Source organism: Lacerta agilis, chromosome 3 (genome assembly GCF_009819535.1).
Source record: "Lacerta agilis isolate rLacAgi1 chromosome 3, rLacAgi1.pri, whole genome shotgun sequence".
In the NCBI taxonomy this organism is placed as follows: domain Eukaryota; kingdom Metazoa; phylum Chordata; class Lepidosauria; order Squamata; family Lacertidae; genus Lacerta; species Lacerta agilis.
The window spans coordinates 46855142-46878948 of NC_046314.1; the positions used below are offsets into that span (position 1 = coordinate 46855142).

General features: G+C 41.9%; 1 protein-coding gene across 1 annotated transcript; it reads right to left on the minus strand.

The window, feature by feature from the left end:
* Positions 1 to 3570: 3570 nt before the first annotated feature.
* Positions 3571 to 22172, minus strand: POPDC3 (popeye domain containing 3). Its single transcript, XM_033143514.1, has 4 exons — positions 21948 to 22172; positions 7678 to 8438; positions 5630 to 5738; positions 3571 to 3933 (listed from the first exon to the last, which is right to left on the minus strand). Exons 2-4 carry the CDS (start codon positions 8202 to 8204, stop codon positions 3658 to 3660), a joined length of 912 nt encoding a protein of 303 aa, XP_032999405.1. The 5' UTR covers positions 8205 to 8438; positions 21948 to 22172; the 3' UTR covers positions 3571 to 3657.
* Between the last annotated feature and the right edge of the window lie 1635 nt (positions 22173 to 23807).

The following is a 23807-nucleotide window of genomic DNA, read 5'->3' on the forward strand; positions in this document are numbered from 1 at the left end:
GGCAAAACATATGCAGAAGTTCTCAGATTCAATCCCTGAAAGTTCTAGGTAGTAGGGTTGGAAATATCATGTACCTGAAACCCTGGAGAGCTGCTGGCAGTCAGTGTAGACAATACTGAGCTAGATGGACCAGTGGCCTGACGTGGAATAAGGCAGCTTCCTATGTTCCTGTGCATTAGGAACTGCAGAAGAATTGTCTGTCCACACAATTCATATAGGGAAGATGCTTCTGCATACGTGGGCCAGACATTTATTTTGGTGACCACCCAACTGCCCAGTCGACAAAGTCCTCACACTAAGTTCAAATGAAAACACCAAGTTTAATCAATAGCTAGACTTCAGATTTTAGATGCTCTACCACAACCATGATGGCTATTACCTTAAAATTTCAAAGTGATGTTCTAAATAATCTGACATATTTTGTGCGGGCAATAGCATAGGTGCAGAACAGACCTGCCTTATATAAAGGTCTGAAATATAAAGTTACTGCGAAACTTCTTCTGAAGCTTTCCACCACCACATATTCTATCAAACGCATGATGTAAAACTATTCTGGACTTACTGAACATTATATCCCAACATCTGTAAAATATGTATTTTTACAAGCTTGGTCAAACAAGTTCAGTACAGAAAAGTCAAACACTGGAACATTTTATTTAAAGCTGATAACATATATAAAATTACCTTTGCCTGTTTCTGACTTCCCCTGAGTATGAACAAAAAAAAAAATAAAAATGCAACAAAATCCGTAATACTACAAGCCAAAGATTGTCCCATCTGTCAAGGAATCTGAAGACAGTCACAGAAGACCCTGAGATCTGGCAGATGTTTCCCACCAGAGGTAGTGGGTGTTTCGTAGATATTTACCAAACCCTACCATCCTCAACACTTCCTTCACCAACTCTCCCATAAAATAACTCCTCTATCTTCTTCCTCTGGCACAAGTGGGACTGTGCTGAGTGCAAATCTGGATCTCACCATGTATATACTCTCACTGGAAGTGATTCCATTGGAATTACTCCTAGTCCAATATATTGGGTTTGATTTGAATTAATAAGTCTAGAAAATTCAATTCCTAACAAGAAGCACAAGTGTGGAGAAAATAAGACAATCCAGATCTGGCACAGCGGTGCTTTCAAAAAGATAGCTTGAAGGTACAGGCTGGAATGTAAAAAGAGTGTTGTATCCTACTAAGATATAGTCATAGTAGATGCATTGAAATTAATGAACCTAAGTCAGCTAGGTACACTAATTTCAGTGGGTAGACTCTTAGTGGGATTAACACTGGATACAACCAATAATCATGAATGAACTAAACAATATAAATTGCATATAACAGCCAGGTGCCAGGCAGATCCAGGATGGTGTGCTTTTTTCATTTCCAAAGAGTCTTGGCTCAAAATGTTTACAGGGGCAGACCTTCTCCAAACAGTCTCTGGCTTTCCGACAAAGTTAAAGAAATTATGGCATTTCTCATTATAGACTCTTCAATATTGCTCCATAAAAAACTGGTCATTCTTTTTGGTGTATCAGACATGTAAGTAGAAAAGCCTTTACACCTTTTCCTCCTTAAAAGAAAAGTAACTACAGGATGAACTGAGCAGTAACATACGCAATAGATCATCCAGCCCCATAACAATAAGATCAAGTCATTTCACACATACTTAATGTTTATGTGATTGTTTCTGTTTTCATTACTATAAAGTTCATAGTATAAAATATTGTGGAGTTGTCTTCCTCCTTGATCTTTTATATAAAATGGTAAAAAATAAAATTTGTCATCTTTATTTAAAAAAAATGTAAACCAGGTTCTAATGATCAAGCAGTAAACTAGTTTGGCATGACAAAGAGGACTTGGGACTTCAGTTTCTCAAGCAGTAGCCCCATTCCCCATGTCACCACCAAGTTTTGGAACTGAGGACCATTTCATAAATAATTAAATTGCATGGGAAGAAGGCATGCTGTTCAAAGTAAAACATTCCACTAGACTCCCAAATCTTCTAGGTGCACTCAAGAAAGTTCATCATACCCTTTCCATTTGGGCTTAGTTAGTTAAGTGCATCTTCTGTCCCTTGAAAAGTATGCCCATCTCCACAAAAAAATTCCATCAGTAGGCACTAAAACCACCACCATCAGTTGCATCAGAAATCTCATTTGCTACATTGGTATAACTATCCATATTAGGTCATTGATTTCCTGCATAAAGATAGGTGAGCAGCAGGACTCTCTTCTGGCATACAAGCAGAAGTGTTTTGCTGTTTCATTCAACACTCTGATGTACAAAGCGTTACTTATGGACAACAGGCATTCAAGCCACCTTACTATCACCATTTAACCACAGTGGCCACACCTGTTGACATAACCATGGAACTGGGGTAGTTAACCTTGATATGGTAACATTCAGTATTTATAATGTACCATATGATAATGACATTAGCGGTGCTTGGATCTGGATTCCTACCTTGGGAAAAACACAATCTGATATTTCTGTCAAATAGAAATAGCAAACAAAGCTGTTGCAGGATGAGGAGTTATAATTTAAATCATGTCTCCCTGCTTCACATGTTTTGTATGAACATTCACAAATCTACTGTGTGATTTGATGGTTTGCTTTTGTATCTTCTTTTATAGACATGGAAGCTGATGGTATTTTTCTCTCTCTAAGAGCTTGTGGTAGCATGGTAGTAATTGCCCACAGAGCGATGTTGCTATTTCAGTTCACAGGTTCAGCAGGTTTCTGCAGTGCTTAAAAACCTGCAAAACCTATTTGACTAGAGGCAACAGTGGGTCAACAGAAATGAATGTATACCATGGGGAATGTTGCATTTATCATACTACTACCATTCTTGGAAAACTGCTCTCTCTTCTTAGCTAGGATACCTGCTGCTCTACTTTCAATTAAAATACCTGAATATTCTTTCCCTGCTACATATGTTGCAGCAATTAAAGTGACTGGCACATGCTTTGTACTCAAAGTAATTACATTAGTGCCTTTTGTTTTCGTGTATAGCCTCTCTGCAATACCCTGAGAGAAATCTCAAGTCATCACTTCATGAATGTATGCAAGAAAGAAATTATTGTTAGCCTTCTTCCAGGTTTTACAGGCTGTGCAGTTTCCTGTTTCATGTGTCAAATTCTGAAAGGCACTGCACAATGAGACCAAATTTATGCATTGTAATTACCAAGTAACAAGTGAGTCAAGATTACTTTTTAGAGATGGTCTGCATGTTGCTGTTCTCTAAGATAAAACTGCTTGCATAATTCATGATGACAAGGAGGCCTCAGTAAACATGAAGAGCTCTGTGCAAATGTCATTTCTGAGACCACAATATCCAAGGCACCACAATTACAACAAAGCTTTATCCCATAATAATTTATATCTACGCCCCCATCCCCCGCAACATAGTAAGATGAGCAGAAGGAGTAAACAGAAACTAATCATAACGCACAATCAGTCAAGATGGGCATCCTGCTAGCTTAGACATGGTGAAAGGAGCTGAGCTAGTTTTTTCTCTTTCCGCTGGGGGAAAAAATTGCTTTTATTTTAAAGTTGCCTTAATAAGAATCTTCCATTTTTTAAATGAAACTGCTACAGTTCATTCCAGGTGCAATGAACGCAAAATGCATCATTTTGAAACACAGTCACATTTTACAATATTAATGTTGTCTTGAACTGTGCTGAATCTGGTTTACAGGTTGCATTTTGGGTGCCTCTGGAACGGACACATGATAGAAGTTCGGTAAGCGGATGTCACATCGGAATCCTTTCCCCAGGTTCACTCTGTCATTCAGAGCATAGAGCTTATCGGCAATGTCGTTCCCAATTACAATCGAAAATATCCGTGAGATGAATCTGTGTTTAGCAAAGAGTAAATACAATTTTTTTCTCCTCCAGGCCACATATCGACAGTCTGTTTCTGCTGTGAGGGTTACCTGAAAGAAACATTGGGAGAGGGAGAGGGAAGGGCAGGGGGAGAGAGCACAGAAAGTTACAATTATATCCATGCACTGATTTCTTTATAACTGAGATCCTCCTTCCTTTGGTGAAGGAAAGTGGACCATTATGTATTTCCTCATTCTGATGCAACTAAGAGGTGTGTTCACAGATCAGTTATTGGATCAGGAACTGAATGCACATCCAAATATTTATCCGAGCATGGATACCGACTATATATGGGGGCAGCAAGTGGGGACATCTTTTGAGAGACCAACTGAGGGCAAACACTCTCCACCCTACTCTGTAACCTTTTTTACTGCAGGGAGGATCCATTACAGTGGACCTTGGGTTACAAACACTTCGGGTTACAAACACTTCGGGTTACAAACTCCACTAACCCAGAAGTAGTACCTCGGGTTGAGAACTTTGCCCCAGGATGAGAACGGAAATTGCGCGGTGGCAGCAGGAGGCCCCCATTAGCAAAAGAGTGCCTCAGGTAAATAACGGTTTCGGATTAAGAACAGACCTCCAGAACGAATTAAGTTCGTAACCTGAGGTACCACTGTATTACAGTTTAAAGAAGAGGTTTTCAAGCTTTTTGAGTCCATGGCTCCCTTGACCAACTAAATTCTTTCTGTAGCACCCCTGTGAGGCTCAGGAACCCAGTTAAGTCACCCCTTGCTTGCAGAGCTAGCCGCCTCTCACCCTTTTATGAACCCCCTCCCTTGTGGAGTGTTCCCTCAGCCTCCTCTCACTCTCCTTGGCAGTTTCTGGTCTCTGAGCTGTTTCGCCTGCCCCAAAGAGAGGTGACTCCTCCCACTGCCCCACAGGGGCCAGGGAAGCACCTCCTGGCCAGCCCCAGGAGCATCTGGGGAGCTTGTAGCCCGGGTTGCTGCAACAGACAGCTGTGCAAGCCTCTGGGAGGCAGAGATACAAGAGGGCATCAGAGGAGGGAGGGAGGGAAGGAAAGAGGGACAGTGTTGCCCACAGCACCCCTGACCATCATCCAAGGCACCACAGGGTGCCACGGCACACTGGTTGAAAACCATTGGTTTAAAGAATACAGTGCATGTGCAGACAGGAGGAGGAGCATGTGTTCTGTACAAATGGCAAATCAATAGACCTGTTTCCATTTATATCAGCTTAAGAAATGGGCTTAAAAGGTGGAATGAGGAACAAGAGGAAAGCTTTCAAAATGTTCTCTCTGGATCTGGAAATCTTTTTACTTCCATCATCATTTTTTTTAAAGCCTCACTATGGAATATAATCAATCACTTATGCCGCAACCCTATTTTCTGTGTTATGTATGTGCAGATGTTAGTAACAGAATGCTTGGCTCTTTGAATTTGTGGCACCTGTGCAGAGAGAGCCTCAATATCAGGGAAACCTTATTGGCTGGCATTGCAAGCTATCCCAGATACGAGTATTTACACAAATTCTCATGTTGAGTGTTTCTGCCTGTAAGCACCTGTGATTTCACTGCTGCTGGACGGAAGAAGGAAATAAAAAAAGATTTAAATCCATAGCATCCTCAAATGTTTACTTCAGTTTGAACACTTTACATCATTAGAAAGGACCTTTGTCCCCAAGCAAGCTTTAATCTTGGCTGAGCAGCTGCTGGAGTCTCTGCATCTTGGATTCTGCGAAAGAGAGGGTGCTAGATTATCCATCATATCTGCAAAATCCCCCTACCTGAAAAATGCCTTCTTCTGTGGGTCTTAGTGAATCCCATTCAGGCGAATCCAGAAACTGGAGGGGGAAAATATAATGCAGAAATTCCCCATCCACTGTCACTCTGATCCTAACAAAACAGAGCCGTGTGTTAATATTGTTAGCACAGAGAAAAGGAATTAGATTAGTTCTTTTAAAGAAGCAATGACTGGGTATGGATAAAATTTAGTTTCCACATATTTCATAACAACCCAAAGAGCTTCATTTTCATTTTGGGCACATACTAGACATACTGCAGGATATCAAAGAGAGAAGATATTAAACGTTATCTCACACAGTTCAAAGTTTTCCATTTTTATGCCAAATTATGTTGTGAAGTTGGATAATAAATTGCATACATAAAATGTTCATCTTTCAAATGTTATAAGTAGCAAGTGACAATACATTAATAATACCATTTGCACATGCAAGGAACAAAAAATAATTCCAATTCAAGTCTTCTTAAAGAGTTCCTGAATCTCCTTTGCACTGAGTTTTTAAGAATACAAAAATGTATAAAACAGAGTTCCAGGTACAAGAAACAAACAGGAGTAGGTATCTCTCAGAGGCATCCATCCCAAAAGATAAGCCTGATTCATAAGTCAGAGGGACAAGGGAGCTGCATTGAGGAATAATGTGTTTCTAGGACTAACCCAGCCTTTTTATCGTTTTGCTAAAATTATATCTGTGCACTGATATTTTTATAACTGAGATCCTCCTTCCTTTGGTGAAGTTTTCCAAAACTGCACAAAAGTGGATCATTATGTGTTTCCACACTCTGCTCCAACTAAGAGATGTGTTCACAGATCAGTTACTGGATCAGGAACCGAATGCACATCCAAATATGTATCTGAGCATGGATACCGACTATATATGGGGGCAGCAAGGGGGGGATCTGATTTTGATACATATTTCATGCATTGGGTGTTAACTGATTGATGTTGTTACCATCAAGATGTGGTGGCACCATGCTTGCTTAGAAAACCTTTTTTAAAAGAATTATTCAACATTATGGAAGGTAGGTCAATCCATTGCTATTGGCCAACATGTAAATGAAACCAGTATTCAGAATCAGAATGCCTATGAGCAAACAAGAGAGGACTTGCCTTCAAGCACTGCTTATGAATTTCCAAAGGTACTTGGCTGACCACTGCTGGAAACAAAATAATGGCCTTGGTTGGCATTTGCCAGTTTCAGAAGGGCCACCACGTACAGGCAGCAGATCCCTGCTGACACACAGGGACCAGAAAATGTGCCATATTTTCTATCTACAATGTGACAGATGGAGCTTCCCTTAGATTGGTGGCACATTAGGCACAACTCACACACCAATTAAAGGATTAAAAAAGAAGAAGATCTCAATTCCCAGATCTTCAAAGAGATGAAACTGGTCACATAGACAGCAGTGCTCTCCTCCATTACCTTGTCTCTTTTGTGACAACACACACTCATAAAGCAGGTTACTGAATTTAGTGCTCAGAAATATCGAAGTTAATTTTTAGACTTTACATTACATAGCAGAAAGCATGGCTGAGGGCAAGGGGGGAGGCAGAGCAATGTAAAAAGGGGATATGCTATGAAGAGGGGAAAGAGAAACACACACTGCCTGGTAATCCTATTTTCTAAAACTCAATTCACACTTCCAAGCAGTAATTTCTCTTTATATTTTTTATTTATATACCGGTAGGTGCTTTTTATAGAAAAAAAGAAGGAAAGAAAGAATAATTATGAAAGCTATTCTTCCAGGGAAGCTAAGTCTCACCAGAAGCTGCAGAATTTGTTTTTTGGCACTTGCATGCATTTGTAGACTACAAGTGATAATTAAAACACACCCTTCTTCCCCTCCTTAAGCTGTGGCATCTTTGGTAGTAGAAATGTTTTTGCACTCAAGTTTAAAGTGTCAGAAATGTCGAGCCTACTACATTCAGTTTAAACAGGAACAAAAGAAAAACAAAAAGACAGCAGGTTTTGCATTCTTGATTATTGTTCTGTTTCTAAATTTACAAGCAGGGTGTAAGCATGATACAAACCTTCCTGATAGAAGCAAGGAGAGCTTATCAATTGGTGTTTTGCCTTGCACGGCATAACAGTGCTCCTTCTCCAGTGTAACTACTTCTTCATCACAGCACAGGATGATCTTTCTAAAAATTGTCATTGAAATCCCCAGGGGCCGGAACATAGCAAGGTAAAGCTCCTGGAATTCTTTGTCAAAGGCAACACTCCGGACTTGGTAGGCCACATAAATGAACTGTACAAAGCATATCACAAACAGTATAAAATTCCAAGAGAAAATGTCAGCTGCACAGACATCCAGCCATGACCAGACAGACGAGCAGAGGAAACCTAGTCCAAGCAAAAAGAAGACGTAGAGCAGGCCGAAAATGCCACTTCCACCCATGTAGCCAACAACGAACAAGATGCTTGCCAAATGATAGATTGAGCCTTCTGCTTCCGACTTCCAGTTGACACAGATTGGGTGTGCATATATCAAACTGTCCCAAAAACTTGAGTTGTCTTCCATGGCTGGAACATGCAATTGGCCGGTATTGATTGTCATCGTCTGTCTCTGCTATTTCAAAAACTCTGTTAAAAAAATAAGGTTCTGACAGAATAACAGCCCATCATTTCTCCAACTGTGCCTTCGTTAGCTGGTCACCATAATGTCCATCCATTTTATAGCTTAAAGAGATGCAAAGTTACTCAACTAGGGAAACAGTCTTCTTAGACATCCATACTGTTCCAAGTTGTGTCCTGAGACTTCCACGTGTGCTTGGTTCATGGTGTTACTGATCTGTCCAAGAGAAAGAATAAAGAGGAAGGGAATGTATAAACATAGAAAGGAGCATTTATACAACTGTTTTGAAGCCACAAAAAAATGTTTGCTTAGCTCAAACTATGTATTTCCAAGGCTCAGTACAGACCTTTATTCAATACAATATTATTATTCATTTGTATAGTATTTTCACTGTTGAATCCTGTGCATGATTACTCAGAGAAGCAAGGTTCAGCAAGTTCAATGAGGCTTGTTCCCAAGAAGAATCTAAAGTATAGGAAGCTGACTGAAGGTGGCATACATGGTTCTTCCCATTCTTGTTTAATCCCTACAATCACCCTGTGGGGTAGGTTAAGCTGGGAAGCAGTGACTGGCCCAGGGTCACCCAGTGAGCTTCATGGATGATTGGGGATCTGAACCCTGGTCTCCCAGGTTCTGGTATGGCATTCAACCACTACTCCACTCTGGTTCTCTTTTATCTGACAACATAAGTAGAAGTATTATTTGTTTGTTTGTTTGTTTGTTTATTTAAAGCAAGCTAAAATCTGTCAAAGTGGGCAACATTTACAGGTCAGCCTTAAGTTAATGGTAACAACAATAATTTGGTCCCAGTGTTGTACACAACCTTCAGTACTATTCTTTAATTGTTCTTATTTGTCCCAGCGTGAGGCGGTTAAGTGAATATTAAAAAGAAGCACAATGGCTTGAATCCAGACTTCATCTTCCATGGACCAAGGGGCTCTTTCTGCCCATGGAAGTGAGTAAGTGAATAAGCGAATAAGGGTAGATGTGATTTTTGCAGATATCCACCTCTCCCTGCAGCCCCCATCAACCTTTTTTTTAAGGGTTTCTTTTTGGAAAAGTTGCCTTCCCTCTGCCCCACCCTGCTCCATCAGCAGAAGCAAAGTCTGGATCCAACCCAATAAATAATGGCAATTCTAATCTACAGGGCATGTGGAAAAAGTGAGTGGAGTTTTTCCAAAGGGAGGCCCCCCCCCCCATAGTCTGAAGGCATGTAAAGCACATTGGGTGAAATATTCCTGCATTGCAGGGAGGTTGGACTAGATGTCCTTTGGGGTCCCTTCCAACTCTACAATTCTATGGTTCTATGAAAGCAAGTCAGCTGTTGAAGTCGAACAGGTTTCTGGCCCTACTGTCTGCCAGGATGGTAGCTGAAAACAATATCTAAGCCACTCTGCCTGCTTTGGAAGAACATCAGGATGGTATAGTAAATGAATTAAATTTTAAGAGCTCGCTTTTATATAAACAGTGTTGTAAATTTACATGAACCTCAACAGTCTTCTTATACTTTTAAAATATACCGGTAGTTTTCAGGAGTAGCTGCAGAATGTCTGAGGTTTTCCTTCTTGTTCTGTAGAAAATGTAAAGCCCCACTGGCTTTGACTTTGTGTCTCAGTTCTAAGGCTAAAATTCACCTGTGCAAAATGACATCAGGCTGCAGGCACAGCAGGAAAGCAAAAATTACAATTTGCCTGTGAAATAATTACCATCAAAACCCCCCAAAATAGAGCAGTTTTAAATGTCAGTGCTTTTCTGTGTTAAAGAAACCAATCATCCAATCATTATCTTCTGTGGGGAAATCAATGGAGCTTATTTTTCCTCAGCCACTCAACCACTTTGCTCTCTGAATGCTGAGAGGATTCAGCGCTGAGAGGATTCAGAAGTGCCATTGCTGTGGTGAATGCAAACAGAAGCTCAAGCAAGGCATGGAAAATTATCAATATCACATTTCTCAGGTGCTATGTTTTAATTCTTTTATGGGCTTCTCAAGAGACCATTCATAGCACGATCTGAACAAGCTGTTGCTAGGCATATGTTCACACAAGCAGAGTCTCTGTGTAACAAAGAGCTCAACTTCAGTTCTGCTTCAGCCTGTGTAGAGCAGAAGCATAAAGACACAGAGGCATCTTGATATTGTGGAGTAAAATATAAACTGCTTCAAAAGACAATGCACAAAATAATTGTGGAAAGGGAAACACCACAGGAAGTATACAACAATTCAAGAGATCAAGAATTGTTCAGACCAGTCAATATATGCTACAAAGGATACCTGAAGTGTACCTAGCCATCCTTTAGAAGAGGGGTGGATAACCTGAGATACTCAAGATGTTGACCATGCTGGCTGTGGCTGATGGGAGTCCCAGCCTCTAAATCACTGAGCCTCAGTTTAATGAAAATAGAATCTTATGAGATCAGATTTCCTCCCCACCATTTCCTGCATTTCAAGATGGATGACCTAAACCTGTCCTTATTGCATCAGCAAATAGCCCTTTTGACTACCAAGGTATTTTAAGCAACTGGACCAAACCTTAGAGGAACTTTTAAGAGCATTATAAATGGTTAATGCCTCCAGAACAGTCAGTTTTAATTGCATCCTTCACCATACTTTACAGACTCCTTATTACAGTTTTTGCAGATTCAGTATATTCATCTCAGAGGTCCAATCACAAAACAGCCAAGTACTAATCAAAGAATGATAGTTAAGGTGGCAACCTAAACCACTAGCAAAGTGGAAAAACACTGCACAAGTGTTGCCTGATGCTCTTAATCCAATGTATGTTACACAAAAGTTTGACTTTTTTGCTCCTATCTAGAATGGTTAAAACTTAGCAGCATTTTGAAGGCCAAACTAGACCAGGAGCAGGGAACATTTTTAGGAATGTAAGAGCCTGCTGGATGAGGCCAGCAGCCCATCTAGCCCAGCACCTTGTTCTCACTATGGTAGCCCTCAAACAGGACTTGAGCACAATAATACTGTCCCCTCCTGTGGTTTTCAGCAACAGGCACTATGAAGCAAAATTTTCAGCCTGAGTGTCACATTCATTTCTGGGCCACATTCCAAGGGCCACATGCTAATGGTGAGGGGGCCAGAAGCAAAAGTAGATAGAGTCTAGCTTCCACTCACTTTTGTTGTTGTTGTTCAGTCATTCAGTCGTGTCCGACTCTTCGTGACCCCATGGACCAGAGCACGCCAGGCACGCCTATCTTTCACTGCCTCCCGCAGTTTGGCCAAACTCATGCCAGTCGCTTTGAGAACACTGTCCAACCATCTCATCTTCTGCCGTCCCCTTCTCCTTGTGCCCTCCATCTTTCCCAACATCAGGGTCTTTTCCAGAGAGTCTTCTCTTCTCATGAGGTGGCCACTCACTTCCACTCACTACACCTGCTTAGATGCTTCCTTCTATGTGATTTATCCATTATTTTGTTTATTACGTTTACATCCTCCCTTTCTTCCGAGGAGCTGAAGGCGGTGCAAATGATTCTTCCTCTGCACCTTCATTTTAATGTCACAACGATCCTGTCATGTTGGTTAGACAGAGACAGCGAGTGGCTGAGTCATAGCCACAGACCAGGACCCTTCAGAGGTGGAGAACTCTGGTAACTGCAGCTCTGAGAAGGAGATGGATGGATCCACACCATGGGCTTCCCCATGTGGATCCTGATGAGCCACATCCGCCATCAGACTCTGATAGCTAGTCCACAGACTCCTCAGGGGATCAAGAGAGCCCTGAGGAGAGATCCCCCACAGCCAGGTGCCTCAGGACCTCAAAGGAACCTATGTCTGCAGAATACACCAGCCATTTACCAGTAACTCACCAGGATGCAGCACTCAGAGCTGGGGTCTCTAGTTAATGACTACCTGGTATTACTATAAAACTCAACTAGCTGCTCCAGAACAAGTTCAATGTTTTGCCTCAGCTACAGGAGCACTATTTGTGGTCCTGAACCGCACCTTCTTTCTTCCTCCAAGGGATGGACTTTGCCAAGCTTTGCCATCCTGCCTTCCCCAGGCAACCAGGAACTACTGACCTTCCCTTTTGGAGGGGGTCACTCCTCCCTAGTGGTGGGCATCACTGCAGAACATAACACTTATGAGCTTCATAGCTCATATAAATTACCGCACCATAGTTTCTCTCTGTACTGTATTTTTTTGTTTTTATATATTTATATTCATTTTTTTCTGAGAAGTAGCTGTATGAAACATGTTTTCATCCCCAGGAATGCATATTCTGATTAGGAAAACCTTGAATGCTCTTTTATTATTTTGAGGAAATGCCCAAAATTCTCAAGTTACTCATGAAATCCATGAACAGACACATTAAAACAGGACACATTAAGCAGTTTCCCAGAGTACAAAATAATCTAGCAGTTAATCAACAGAAGCCCATAATATATAGAGAGAATGCCAAATTATTCAGAGCTTATGAGAAATATTGATTTAGTGGTCTTGTCTGTGTTGACTAGTTGTTATTTTGAGGCATGTGCCAACTGCATAATTGATATAATAAAGGGGAGCCCAGTTCTTGGGAGCTGAATTTGCAAGCTAAGTATTTATTATTGCTTCATTCAGAACAAAAATCTAAACACAACTCCTGTCAGCCTAAGTAGCGTATGCTCTGAGAAATCAAATGTGGCACAGTACAGAAATCAGCATACTGCTGATGGTAAATAGCATTGACCTCATCCAGAGAAAGTGAGTTGCACTCAGACCAGGTTGAAATTCACAAGACATGCTAGTTCCAACTGACTTTAGTTCCAATGATTTTAAAAGGATTGAAGAAAGATGAACTTTTCTGGACAGGGCTGTTATGCTCTGAAGAGGTTTTTTTAATCAATAGACAGTATAGGAAAAAAGAGACAGAGAAGTGTTCTGCTGAATTGCTTGCACTATCACTTGTAGTATAATAATAATAATAATAATAATAATAATAATAATAATAATATTTTTATTTATACCCCGCCCTTCCCCGCCAAACCGGGCTCAGGGCGGCTAACACCAATAAAATCACAACGAAAACATAAAACAATTCATTAAAAATGCAGATTAAAATACAATTTAAAATTTAATTTAGACTGCAGCCTCATTTTTAAGTAGCCCACCAATCACACCAAAAGAATGGAACATCAGGGTTAAACTGAAACCAACCCAAAGGCCAGGTGGAATAGCTCCGTCTTGCAGGCCCTGTGGAAAGATGCCAAATCCCGCAGGGCCCTGGTCTCTTGTGATAGACCGTTCCACTAAGTCGGGGACAGCAAATCCCAATTCAGTAATTTGCTGCAATCTAGTTTAAATGCTTTACATCTAACAGTGGAGTTTAACAATTTACAGCTGCTCCAGTACTGAATTAGAATCACTTTCGTCCAACTAGAGAGAACATAAATGTGTCAGTCATTTCTTCCTAGAATCTGTATCCAATTATTACAATTTCCTGGCGCAACAACACATTAATGGTACCTGGAGTATTTTTATAAACACAGAAAAATGTTTCTGCCTGCACAGCTCACAAAATTCAGAAAGCATGGCAACTTTTAACACAAGTTCCTTTTCATATATAGAGCTCTTTTGTATACCTCAATGCAACATTTCAGCTATGATGTTTTCCTAGTGTTAATTACCCCCTGAACCAGATTTGTTTGAATAAAAAGTCTTCTCAAATGTAATAAAAATATGGTTATATAATTCTTGTGCCATTTTCCTTTACTTAAATCAAACAGTGAAGTCAGATGAAGAACAGATCTCAAGGTACTTGCTACAAAAAAACCCCCACAATTGATTTCCATGAGATTTATTAAAAGTACTGCTCAAACTCAACACGGATATTCTGAGATTTGATAAGTTGCGATGCCCTTCTAGTATACCAAGCACAAATTACTTATTTATTAATTAAATTTATATACTGCCCTTGATCCAAAGATCACAGGGCAATTCACAAGATTAAATAGATGTTGAATACCAGCACAAGTTGCATGCATGCATATATACTCTACACATCAAGCACAAATTAACATTACTAGAACAATACCCCATTTATGTATACCTGTAGTAAGGTCACAATCATATACTTTTAAACAGTAAGATGAAAAATATTCTGAATATAATGGATCAGCATTTCTTAAACTTACAGGATGAATTAATTAATAGCAACATGCTAGCAGTCTTTTTCATGGGCCAGGTATATAAAGTTTAGGACTAAACCCTTAAACATTTGCAATTTATTTTAGCATTGCAATCCATTCCAAATTATTTTATGGTGTAATTCTAGAATTGTAGCAGACACATCCAGTTTGTCCATGAATTGTTTGCTTGCAACAGGGAGAGAGAGGGAATTGCAGAAAATTGCCTCCCTGTTACCATTTCTGTTGCTGGACTCCTTCCATCAGTGGACAGACACCATTGGATACCACCATTAGGTTCATATAGTCATCTTATGACAGTAAATTATGAGAAAGTGCACTTACACATTGCCTTTTTCCATTATGTGTTTTCTAATTCAATTGTACACACATTATTTCATTTATCATAGAATAAATAGCATTAACAGAATACTGACCTGCTTCCTATTCACAATCTCTGCTTCCTATTCCCAAACTTATTTTTTTTCTACCACTTCTTGTTTTTGTACTTTGTCCTATTACATGATTTGAACTTTCCTTGGAAACTTGGATAACTAGGTGTCTTTAAAACACACACACACACACAAAATCTCAAAACCATTTCTATTATGGCAAAGTATTTTCTACACCTTTATCTAGCCCTTTATAAAATTCAATCCCTTTTGGAATAGGTAATCATGTTTATTTAACTGGCTGAAATGGCAGGGGTGCAAAGATATATTTAATTACAATTTAAAGAAAACCAACCCCCAACTTGCCAGGAAATACATCAGTCTCTATGTCTCAAATGTAATGTTTAGTTGTTTTTTAACATGCAGGCACACATAGGATCATAGATTCAAAGCAGCTTGTCAGTTGTGTTAATGAACTATGCTTGAACCCTGTAAATTCAATACAGTATAACTTAACTTTGCTGGTATGTTGCATAACCACATAATGTTCCCCCAGGCAATTTGCTTACCAACAAATTAAGTTCAGGAAGCTTTTCTGTTTCCAAACTACAGATGAGGAGCTTTTCTTATTCTAATATGTGGGTCATGGGTTTGCTTTGTAGAGTATGACTTTGTTGGCTATTACCCAATGTAATAGCTTAAGCAGTATGTGGACCGAGAACTCCCAGAAGTGCAAGCTGGATTTCGAAGGGGCAGAGGAACCAGAGACCAAATTGCGAATATATTTAACTTATATGCAGAATTCATCATGCGAAAGGCTGGACTGGATGAATCCCAAACCGGAATTAAGATTGCCGGAAGAAGTATCAACAACCTCAGATATGCTGATGACACAACCTTGATGGCAGAAAGTGAGGAGGAATTAAATAACCTTTTAATGAGGGTGAAAGAGGAGAGTGCAAAATACGGTATGAAGCTCAACATCAAAAAAACTAAGATCATGGCCACTGGTCCCATCACCTCCTGGCAAATAGAAGGGGAAGAAATGGAGGCAGTGAGAGATTTTACTTTCTTGGGCTCTATGATCACTGCAGATGGTGACAGCAATCACAAAATTAAAAGACGCCTGCTTCTTGGGAGGAAAGAAAGAAAAACCTAGACAGCATCTTAAAAAACAGAGACATCACCTTGCCGACAAAGGTCCGTATAGTTAAAGCTATGGTTTTCCCAGTAGTAATGTATGGAAGTGAAAGCTGGACCATAAAGAAGACTGATCGCCAAAGAATTGATGCTTTTGAATTATGGTGCTGGAAGAGGCTCTTGAGAGTCCCATGGACTGCAAAAAGATCAAACTTATCCATCCTTAAAGAAATCAGCCCTGAGTGCTCACTGGAAGGACTGATCCTGAAGTTGAGGCTCCAGTACTTTGGCCACCTCACGAGAAGAGAAGACTCCCTAGAAAAGACCCTGGTGTTGGGAAAGATGGAGGGCACAAGGAGAAGGGGACGACAGAGGATGAGATGGTTGGACAGTGTTCTCGAAGCGACTAGCATGAGTTTGGCCAAACTGCGGGAGGCAGTGAAAGATAGCCGTGCCTGGCGTGCTTTGGTCCCTGGGGTCACAAAGAGTCGGACATGACTGAACGACTGAACAACAACAAATAGCATGTAATCCTACGCATGCCTATTCAGATATAAGATACATTGAGTTCAATGACAGTTGCTCTTTGGTAAGTTTGTATAGTACTGTAGCCTTAATAAAACAGGAGAAAAGAAGCAGTTAAATATCAGGAAAGTGTTCTGTGTGCTGTCAAATACATGCTAGTTATAGGTTTAATATTCATGTGAAATGAACAGAAAAGGCTGATAGTTTTTAAAGAGATTTAAAAAATACTGTGAAACAGAAGGTAGGAACCCCAGAAATAGTCCACCTTTGAAAACTGCTCAGGACGTCTTCAGAATCATTTGGTAGAATGTGTCAGATACTCTTACAATCATGCCCTAGATATACAAAATGATGTTTCCTCAAGTCTTCTGTACAGATGTTAGTTTAAAGTGCTTACTTAATGGCATTTGTGTTTGGTGGCTATCAGGAGGAAAGGTTGAATTCAACTAAGTCCTACTCAGAGTAAACCCACTGAAGTGAAGAAATGAACAAAAGTTAGTCATGTCTATTAACTTCATTGGATTCCTCATTGGGAGAGATAATGTTGAGTACCTTCCAGTGAGTTTTGTCGCTGACTAGAAAGAGGAGGTTGTTGGTTTTGTGAATTGATGGTGCTATGACATGCAGAGAAGGGCAGCCAAGATGATTAAGGGTCTGTAACCAAGCCTTGAGAGAGCTGGTATGTTTAGTGTGGTAAAGAGGAGACTCAGATGAGATACGATAGCCATCTTCAAATATCTGAAGGGCTGTCACATGGTGGATGGAGCAAGCTTGGTTTTCTTCCTGCTTCAGAGGCTTAGGACCTGAACCAATGGATTCAAGTTACAAGAAAGGAGATTCCAACTAAATATCATGAAGAAAATTCTGGCAGTAAGAACTGTTTAGCAGTGGAATGGACTCCCACAAGAGGATTCTCCTTTCTTGGAGGGTTTTTATGTATTTAGCAGAGGTTGAATGGTCATCTGTCATGGATGCTTTAGTTGTGATTCCTGCATTGCAGGGGAATGGACTAGATGACCCTTGGGGTCCCTTCCGACTCTACAATTCTATGATTCTATGATTTGCAAATGAGCACCACCTGACCAGCCGCCTGTCTGCTCTATCTTCTCCCACGCTTAACTTGTAGATTTGGCAAAAAGCAAGTATTTCCAAAAAGTGTCCATTAGTCTCCAAGAGCCCTGTTCTTAAAGCCTTCATGCTTCCAAACAAAGTAACTTAAGCAACTGCCACACAGCCTTGGATCTAACAAAGCGAAATGTCTCAGAAGTTTACAGTTGTGACCTTGGAAGATCCATAAAGGTGGTGGTGATGAATCACCCAGTTTGCATTGAAAATATTGCATTCATTCTAGAGCAAGTACTTTTGAGTTACTGAAGAGAAGTGGGGATTTTTTTAAAGGAAAGTATGTGATGCAAAGTCACTTGAGATTTTCCTTTTATCAGTTTTGTAAAGGCATTCTTATATTATTTTAAAATCAATATCATCAATGGATATGATGGGACTTGCCTTCTCCCCCTTCCTTTGCAGCCCTCATGCCTCAATCTGCTTCAAAGGGTCCGCCCACCTCAGGAACAGGTTTTGGAGGTGCATGGGGGCCACAGGGTGGAGGAGAGGAAGGGTAGGTCCTGTTTGCAAGCAGAACACCATAACTAGATTTCATCATGTGAGATAAAGGCTTTTTTAAAAAAGCAAACAAACACTGTAATAATATGAGACAGTCATAATACAGCCTGAACGTTTTTTGTTTGCAGTTTTGCTATGCTGCATTAAACCTGACCAAAAAGAAAAAAAAACCTAATCAGGAAAAAAATGAAACACAAACATCCAATTTAATCTGTGAACATGTGATAGCTAGAGGAACTGTATGATTTTTCTTCTGAGGTTTTAACAATTATCCGAGAGTAAGTCCCACTCAGTGGGGTTTACTTCTGGATAAACATGCATAGGATTACACTGCCTGTGTGTATGGATAAGAGAGAATGTGTTGAAGTGTAGGATTAGTGAAATTTGGTGCAGAAACTCAACATGGTTCTAAGAAGTATATAACTTAGATCAGGGGTCAGCAAACTTTTTCAGCAGGGGGCCAGTTCACTGTCCCTCAGACCTTATGGGGGCCGGACTATATTTTGAAAATAATATATATGAATGAATTCCTATGCCCCACAAATAACCCAGAGATGCATTTTAAATAAAAGCACACATTCTACTCATGTAAAAACACACTGATTCCCGGACCGTCCATGGGCCGGATTTAGAAGGCGAATGGGCCGGATCTAGCCCCTGGGCCTTAGTTTGCCTACCCATGACTTAGATCTTGGCTTAAGGGGTGGCTTGCAATGCACATATATGTATCACTGGAAATGTAGCTACAGGTATTTACTATTGCCTACAACTGAAAGGATATAATGTAGGATAGATAGTAATGTGGAGTGATGAGTTCAAATCTTTGGCTGCTCCAGCTTCCCAAGAAGGAGCAAGTGAAATGCAGAGCCAAACGGCAAGTACTTGCCCTGCCCTGTGCTCTCTCAGCTCGATGTGATAGTGACACCCATTCATAAAGCCTTTTTTTCTGAAAAGAATGTTATATGCACCACTGTCACATCATAAAGCAATAGCCCAAACTTTATGATTTTTGTTTTGGCCATTGCAGATAACCTCTGCAAGGAGCTGACTTCCCCTCTGCTATTAAGCCAAATAAATCATGCACCTCTCCCGGAATCCATATGCAAGTCAACTGCCATCCAATCAACATTATCGCAAGAATGCTGGCACCCCAGGTTTCTCTAGTGACAGACATCTTTACAGCATTACCAGGTGGATCTGAAATTCAGTACTGTATTATAAAGGCTCCCATGTTGAATGTGTGCTTTGTTTTGTTTTCTAACCTACAAGCAAGCAAACTGTGGCAAGTGAAAAAAGAAACAAGTAAAAAGCACTGGTGCATCAAATGTATAATTTTCCTGCCAAGTTTTACAATGTTACATATCTTCAGAGCTGTTCATACATTTTGGATGAAAACAAATACTTGTTTTATCCCTCTATGCAGGTTGGTATACAAATTTAATAAATTATTATGATGTTGTTGTTGTTGTTGTATTATGTGCTAGCATCCTACCTAAGGGCTTTCCATGTTCACTGACACTTAAGATCCTTTTGCATTGCCAACACCCATTCATGATGCAAAGAATGCCTCTGATCTTATGTAAGAGTACATTTCTCTCATCAGACCACAACCATATACTCCGCATATCCTGGAAAATGGGCAAGTGCTTCCAGTGTCCCTGTAACATTTAATGCTATTCTGTCTCTTGTTAAAACCTGCTGAAGGAAGTGGTGAGTCTGTGGTTAACTCCCATCAACCCCAACCAGCATGGCCAATGATGGGAGTTGCAGGCCAACAAAATTCTGAATGGTCACAGATTCTCTATCCCCACTGTAAATAAACCATGTACAAAACTGAACCGGATCTGCAAAGAGTTGGACTGAAAATTCCAAGTCCTTCCTTAAACCAATGGGGCAAATAATGAGACCCACTGTGGTGTAGTGGTGAAGACCAGGAGACCTCTACTCAGCCATGAAGCTCACTGGGTGTTCTTGGGTCAATCACTGCCTCTCAACCTAACCTACCTCACAAGGATTAAGGAGGGGGTGAACCATGTATGCTACATCGTGCTCCTCAGAGAAAAGGGTGGGATATGAATTCAGTATTTCTGAATTCTGAAGTAAGTATTTCTCCTTCATAGTTTGCTTCCAACCTACAATATGAAAACATGGCTATGCTTCTTATTATTTATTTGCTACATTTATATTCTGACTTTCTTCCACCATAGACCTCAAGCAAGTACGTGCATGGTTTTCTGGTGATCTCACATTGAGGAACTCCGCTGTAGGCAGGTGACTGCATGTCATATGCCTTCCTTCTAAGCCCCTTTTGGATTCTGTGGGACTTACTTCAGAGTGGCATAAGATTGGGCTGCATGCATGGGTGTAGCCAAGGAGGGGGACAGGGGACAGCTGCCATCCAAATCAAGTAAATAAATAAAAATACTTAACTAACTGACCAATCACGTTGCAGATGGCTCAGTTCTGACCCACCTAACATAAATCCCGGTTAGGCCCATGGCTGCAAGTGAGTCTTATCTAGGCCATGGCTCAACAAAAACACAACATAATCTGTTTGTTTTAATGTGAGCCTCCTTGGCTTTGTCAAAGAAGGCCAAGAAAAGAGTAAAATCCACAAAAAGTATTGTAGCACTTAAAAAAATAACAAATGTATTACTGCACTAGACCTTTGTTGAATCTAGTCCACTGAAGCTTATGTCAGTTTTGAAAAGTGCTGCAAGGCTGTTGTTCCTGCTGCAACAAATTAACACAGCAAGCCCTCTGTAAACTGTGGCAGGAAAATGTCTTAGTGAAGAAAAGTGTGTGTGAAAAGGCTGAAGTTTGGATCTTGGACTAGGTACACAGAAATTTTAGTGTTATTATGTGGGAATGCCCAAAGACTATTTTTGGTGTGCACTGAACAACAAAAAATTTGTAATTGTCAGATTAGTGTGACAGAACCGTAGTTCTAGACTTGGAAGGGATCTCCAAGATCATCTAGTCCAGGGTTTCCCAAACTTGGGTCTCCGGCAGTTTTTGGACTACGGTTCCCACCATCCCTGACCCACTGGTCCTGCTAGCTAGGGAGCATGGGATTTGTAGTCCAAAAACTGCTGGAGACCCAAGTTTGGGAAACCGTGATAGTCCAACTCCCCATTTCAGCCTTGTTGAGCAGGCACAAATTATCATTTCAAGGAAGGCCTGTGGTCCAGCACTCCTCATTTTAGAAATTAAACCCTGCAATGGGGATTGGGACCATTTAAGATGCCGGGTCAACTCAGAAGTGGAGTGGCACCCATGAATCTTAATTGTTCCCCCTTCAAAATATTCTTAAATAGCATGCCATACAAAGTAACGCCTGCTCCGTGCTATCCCCTGCCCCAAGCTGGACAAAATCGTCCTACACTTCCTTTCCCTTCCCTCCGGGACTGGGCAGGGGGAAAGAGAGCGTGCCTCGCTCTGTTATCTCCCCGCGGCAGACGGAAGGGGCCGACCAGTGCCTCTTCCCGCTCCGGGGGAAAAGGCCGAGCGGGCAGCTGTGCCGCCGGCGCCCGCACACAGGTCGGACGCAGGAGCTCGACGCCTCCCGGAGTTCAAGGAGAGCCATCCCCTGAGGCGCTCAAGGCGGCGACCGCAAACCCTGGCAGGGGACTGGGTCCCAGAGCAGCGCGCCGCGAACTCGGGCGAGCCAAGTTCAGAGGGTGGGGCTTCCCGGGAGCCTCGCGCCTCGGCAGCCTTTCCCATTACAGCTCTGGACTGGCAAGCGAGACCCATCCGCCGAGGGGACCGAAGAAGCAGCGCGCGAGGCTCCTCGCCTCTCCCGAGAAGCGCCCTCAGCAGCCGCACCAATGAACCCCGAAGAGAGACACACAGAGAGCCGCCTCGCGTTTCTTTCCCTCGCGTGGAAAATCCCTCCGCGCGCGTCCTTTCCCCCCCTCTCTCGTCCCCTTACCTTGACACCAAGTTTGCCCTCCAACGCCGGCGACGCGCCCCCGTCCCTTCCTCAGCCCCAGCGCTGCCGCCGCCGCTGAGAGAGGCAAGCCGAGGCTTTGACTAAAATAGGCAGCGAGGGAACCGCCACGAGACGGGCTGCGGGCGGCGCCTGAGGAGAAGAGCGACCCCCAGCGCGCAGGCTTCCTGACACAACTTCTGCTGCTGCCGCCGCCGCCGGGCGACTTCTTAGGCGGCCCCTGCCCGGGCGTGTGGCGGCTCCTTCTGCCGCCACTGGGACGGCGCCGTCGGTGCACGCGGAGCGGGGATTGGCCAGAAGGCCCAGCAGCTGCCTATGGGGGACTGCCTGCCCCGCGGAACCCACGAGTGTGGACTCACGGGGGGGGGGGATGGGGAGCAAGGCGGGAGGGACGGAGGGGCTGCCTGACGCGGGGAGCCTGTTGTGGGGTTTATGGCAAGTGAGAAAGGGCGCGGCACTTCAGTGCCCAGCAGCACGTGCAGAATGCAATTCCCCCTCTGTAATACCTTTTTTGCCCGCCACACACACATGCAGCTGGAATACAGGAATTCTAAAATATTTTATTTATTAAGGTAAGGGTTTCTGCGGGAGGCAGTGGAAGACAGGAGTGCCTGGCGTGCTCTGGTCCATGGGGTCAGGAAGAGTCAGACACGACTACTAAACAACTAAACAACAACAAAAGAATAACAACAACAACAACAACAACAACAACAACAACAACAACAACAACAACAATTAATTTTTACAGAATGGTTTCCCCAGTCACTCTGGGCGGCTTCCAACAAAAGATTAAAAATACATTAAAACATCAGTCATTAAAAACTTCCCTAAACAGGGCTGCCTTCAGATGTCTTCTAAAAGTCAGATAGCTGTTTATTTCCTTGACATATGATGGGAGGGCGTTCCACAGGGCAGGCACCACTGCTTCTCGCAGTGAGGGAACCGCCAGAAGGCCCTCGGCGCTGGACCTCAGTGTCCTGGCAGAATGATGGGGGTGGAGATGCTCCTTCAGGTATACTGGACCGAAGCCATTTAGGCCTAGGGCTTTAAAGGTCAGCACCAACACTTTGAATTGTGCTCAGAAATGTACTGGGAGCCAATGTAGGTCTTTCAAGACTGGTGTTGTTTGGTCTCGGTGGCCGCTCCCAGTCACCAGTATGTTGTTGTTGTTCAGTCGTTCAGTCGTGTCCGACTCTTCGTGACCCCATGGACCAGAGCACGCCAGGCACGCCTATCCTTCACTGCCTCTCGCAGTTTGGCCAAACTCATGTTCGTAGCTTCGAGAACACTGTCCAACCATCTCATCCTCTGTCGTCCCCTTCTCCTTGTGCCCTCCATCTTTCCCAACATCAGGGTCTTTTCCAGGGAGTCTTCTCTTCTCAAGTCACCAGTATAGCTGCTGCATTCTGGATTAGTTGTAGTTTCCAGGTCACCTTCAAAGGTAACCTCACGTAAAGCACATTGCAGTATAATTCTGAAGCATAATTCTGAAGCAATTAACAATTATACAGATACACACAAACACCACACATACATATATGTATCTCAAATCCCACTACAGATGGAGACTGGAATAAGGTGTTCATTAAAGGATTTCCTAGGCTGCTTGCTCAGAGTAAGCATCCTGACAAAGGATAAAATCCGAACAACTATTTAAAACAACAAATTGACAGCTGATGAAACTATATCATTATAGCGCAGCTAAAAAGTTGACATCCCTACTCTATTTTTTATTATTTAGATGCTCTATTTGAAATATATGATTATTTTCGTTTTATTTCTTTTATGTCTCTTCAAAGTCTCCCAAGTTCCCACTTGTTATTGACTCACATTTTTTAGATT

Coding starts and splice junctions, on each gene's coding strand:
- POPDC3 (XM_033143514.1), bottom strand. CDS start 8,204: ATGACAATCAATACCGGCCAATTGCATGTTCCAGCCATGGAAGACAAC. Junction 5,739..7,677: donor TCCTTGCTTCTATCAGGAAG/GTTTGTATCATG, acceptor CTGTTTTGTTAG/GATCAGAGTGACAGTGGATG. Junction 3,934..5,629: donor CAGAAGAAGGCATTTTTCAG/GTAGGGGGATTT, acceptor TGTTTCTTTCAG/GTAACCCTCACAGCAGAAAC.